Source organism: Cajanus cajan, chromosome 3, assembly GCF_000230855.2.
Source record: "Cajanus cajan strain Asha chromosome 3, NIPB_CcT2T_4, whole genome shotgun sequence".
NCBI lineage: Eukaryota > Viridiplantae > Streptophyta > Magnoliopsida > Fabales > Fabaceae > Cajanus > Cajanus cajan.
In genome coordinates, this window is record NC_138519.1 from 68,279,653 (window position 1) to 68,283,883 (window position 4,231).

General features: G+C 37.3%; 1 protein-coding gene across 2 annotated transcripts; it reads left to right on the forward strand.

Annotated features, from left to right (window-relative positions):
* Positions 1–278: 278 nt before the first annotated feature.
* Positions 279–3,817, forward strand: LOC109791669 (stearoyl-[acyl-carrier-protein] 9-desaturase, chloroplastic). 2 transcript variants are annotated; one of them, XM_020350992.3, is made up of 3 exons: positions 279–527; positions 2,100–2,604; positions 2,939–3,817. In XM_020350992.3, exons 1-3 carry the CDS (start codon positions 418–420, stop codon positions 3,497–3,499), a joined length of 1,176 nt encoding a protein of 391 aa, XP_020206581.1. In that variant the 5' UTR covers positions 279–417; the 3' UTR covers positions 3,500–3,817. The 2 variants fall into 2 exon arrangements, with proteins under 2 accessions (XP_020206581.1, XP_082927271.1); XM_083071145.1 differs by lacking the exon at positions 279–527 and adding an exon at positions 590–1,014.
* The last annotated feature ends 414 nt before the right edge of the window (positions 3,818–4,231 follow it).

The following is a 4,231-nucleotide window of genomic DNA, read 5'->3' on the forward strand; positions in this document are numbered from 1 at the left end:
AAAGATAAATTTATTGTTATCTATATTAACTACTTTTTTAATTTTCTTATATATATATATAACACTTATTTTAGTAAAAATATATAACTCTTTTTCATTTGGTTAATTCTATAAAAATTTTGAATCACATATTTGCTGAATTAAGAGATGGAGTTAGTGTCTTTAATCAAGAAACATAAGTGGTGAAATAATATTTAAAGGAGGGAATGGGGGTAATAGGGTAATTATGAGAGCATAAAGAGGAGGGTTCTCTGTGGAGAAAAGACAGTTGTATCCCCGAATTGATGCGCATAAACCATCCATAAGTGGCTGCGCGTTCCTCTTCCACTTGCTTCTCTTCTGCCTCACATCACTCTTCTCTTCTTCACTTTCCTTTTTCCGATTCATTGCAGAAACCACATCTTCCAACACTCTCCAATGGCTCTCAGACTCAATCCTCTCCCTCCCCAAACCTTCTCCCTCCCCCAGATGGCCAGCCTTAGATCTCCCAGGTTCCGTATGGCCTCCACCCTCCGCTCCGGTTCCAAGTTAGTCAGATCCACTCTTCTTTTTCTCTCCTCCTAATCGCATTCATTTCCTTTTTCAATTCCATTCTCGCCTCCATGATCTACCCTTTTCTCCTTTCTCTTCTTTTTCTTGTTATCATCACTGTTGCTTCTTCCTATCATTGTTTCTGCTGTTTTTTTATTTATTTTATTTATTTTTCCCGCAAAAATGTGTTTTTTATTTGTGGGTGTGTGCGTGATGCCTGAATTGAAAGGTGGCCACAGTGAAAACGACGCGCTTTTGAAATTGACAATTTTTCTTCTCGATAAAGGAAAATGCGTACCTGCGGAGATATTCAATTATTGTTGGTCTGTTTGGTTTGGTAATATGATGGTTGGGGTGGTTCGATTTCATTCAATACGCACCATTGGCTTTTTCACTATTTTCTATTTTTATTTTCTCTTTGGCCTGCATGTCTTTTCTTCGGGTTGGTGAGGATTGCTATTTGGTTGAGAAATCTGTTTCATTGTACTTCATTACCGACAACTTTTTATTTCTGCTGTTAAATTTTTTATGTGGTGACGAAACATGCGGTTAATCGAATTGTTTTTCATGATATCAATTTTGCTGTTCACTATTTCAGCCTTTTCGAAGAAAAAAAATTGCATGACTGTTATTCACATGTTCATTCATTTTACCCTCATTTTTTCACCCCATGTCACGATTCTTAACAAGCCCGCGTGAATCTAGCTCACGTTTTGAGAAACTTGTTCCTTTGGGTTTATTGTTCAGTGTTGGCAGTGTCTGGCACGTATTCCCTTAATTTTGGCATTATTCGTGGTTGGGATTCTTCTTTCTTCTTCAGTTTCGAGCTGAATATATGTATAATCAACTATGGAGATTAGAACTTGCGGTGTCTTTATTTTTCCTTCTGCTTGATTTGATGTGCTGTCTCTGCTTTTTAGCCCATGATTTATGAATATATATGGTTTAATGAATGTTGTCAACTTGTTGATAATTGTGATCCTCTTGTTGGAGGTGAATATAATAGAATTATTGGTAAACAGTTCCAATTTGTTGCTTTCTGCTGCATCAAAATTGTTTTGATGGTTGACTGGGTTTTTGGATGAGGATTATGCATGATTTTGGCACGTTCTGTGGAGCTGTCCATTTAGGACTTTGCTTGGTGCTTGTGTTAATCCTTGATGCATGTACACTTCATTTTGTGAGCCATGCACATGCTGGGTACAGTTACACTGTACACATTGGGTATGCCTACGTGCATATTTGGCATGTACAATTATGAGTTATCCTTTGTATTGCAAAATATGCCACCATGTCCCCAATTGAAGTTGGCGTTTCCCCTTCCCCATTCATCCTTATCTCAGATTAGTTTGTAATGTTGTGCAAACTGCACGTTCTGTAAAATAGTCATTTTTATGCTATTTGGTATTTGTGTTTATGGAACGGTGTATAACTTTACATGTGGGGGTTTTATGATTATTATTGCCATGAATAATACCGTTTACTTTATAGATCAAATTTACCAGCATTGGATCATTTGAAAAGCTGCTGTAATTTATTGCTCTAGTATTCATTTGAATTTGTTTCAGAGAGGTTGAAAATATTAAGAAGCCTTTCACGCCTCCCAGAGAAGTGCATGTTCAAGTAACACACTCTATGCCACCCCAGAAGATTGAGATTTTCAAGTCTTTGGAGGATTGGGCTGAGCAGAACATCTTGACTCATCTTAAACCAGTAGAAAAATGTTGGCAACCACAGGATTTTTTGCCAGATCCTTCCGAAGATGGATTTGAAGAGCAAGTGAAGGAACTGAGAGAGAGAGCAAAGGAGATTCCTGATGATTACTTTGTTGTTCTTGTCGGAGACATGATCACAGAGGAAGCCCTTCCTACTTACCAAACAATGCTTAATACTTTGGATGGAGTTCGTGATGAGACAGGTGCCAGCCTTACTTCCTGGGCAGTTTGGACAAGGGCATGGACTGCTGAAGAAAACAGACATGGTGATCTTCTTAACAAGTATCTCTACTTGAGTGGACGGGTTGACATGAGACAAATTGAGAAAACAATTCAGTATCTGATTGGGTCTGGAATGGTAAGATTCTACACATCTGTAGTCTATTTTGGTCTTCAGCTATTGTAGTTTTCAATTTTCATAATGAATCATACAATCATAAATTTGATTGACAAATGCATCCAGATGCATTAATGTGATTCTCAGTTAAATTCACATAATGTCACAGAACTATTGAAGGGTATTCTTAGAATGACTAGATTACTAGAAATTGATCCAACTATCCTGAAATTCTTTACACAGCATAGATCATTACGTTGCTCTGTAGTCATCACACTAGTTGTTTTTTTATAGCTGCTACACTAGTTACATTTATAGTATTGCCCTTTTTTGACTGATTGAAATTGATGGATAGGATCCTCGGACTGAGAACAGCCCCTACCTGGGTTTCATATACACTTCATTTCAAGAGAGGGCAACCTTCATATCCCATGGAAACACAGCCAGGCTTGCCAAGGAGCATGGAGACATAAAGCTGGCTCAGATATGCGGAATGATTGCCTCGGATGAGAAACGCCATGAGACTGCATACACCAAGATTGTGGAAAAGCTGTTTGAGGTTGATCCTGATGGAACAGTGACGGCTTTTGCCGACATGATGAGGAAGAAAATTGCCATGCCAGCACACCTGATGTACGATGGCCGGGATGACAACCTGTTTGATAACTACTCTGCCGTTGCCCAGCGCATCGGGGTCTACACTGCCAAGGACTATGCTGATATCCTTGAATTTCTGGTGGGGAGGTGGAAGGTGGACAATCTAACAGGACTTTCTGGTGAGGGAAGAAAGGCTCAGGAATACGTCTGTGGTCTGCCACCAAGAATTAGAAGATTGGAGGAGAGGGCTCAAGCAAGAGTGAAGGAGTCATCAAAAATTCAGTTCAGTTGGATTCATGACAGGGAAGTACTACTCTGAACGCACCAAGGAGCATCGTGAATCTTGCAGCAACACCATTCTGAGAAATGTTGACTAGTTGAAAATTCACTTGTCTTTTTCTCTTATCCTTTTTTTTTTTTGGTCCTATGTTATATGTCACTGTAAGGTGAAACAGTTGTTCTTGCATGGTTCGCTAGTTACGCTTTAAGCAGTTAGGGGCAGCTGTAGTATTAGAAATGCTATTTTTTGTTTTCCTTTTCTTTGTGGTAGTGATGTCTGTCGAAGTATGAGCAAACTTTTTTTTTTTTTTTTTCTGGCAATTTTGATGATAAAGATAAATTTAGTTTTCATGTCGAAGTATTCAGGTATTGTTTATTGTGCATGTTGCAATCGGGATAATTGAAATATGCTTTGTTACCAATATTAATTATGGTATACACTACAGGGTAATTTTATTGTGGCATTCTGCCAAATGATTGCATTTAATTTTGCCAGGATATTATGGTATATTCCAATATTCGTATTCTATAAGCTACCTTGATATGAGTGATATGATGCATCCCAAATTCACAATTCAAAGCACGCAAGCAAAAAGAAATTACAGAGATATTTCATGTTTTCAACCTGATTATAAAATGAGTTAATTATTTATACACTGTTAATATAAATTTTTTTTATATTGATAATTAATTATATTTTTTAATTGTGTCATGTTACTATTAAAAATAAATATATTTATAGTGATATGTCACAATTAAAAGATATAATTAG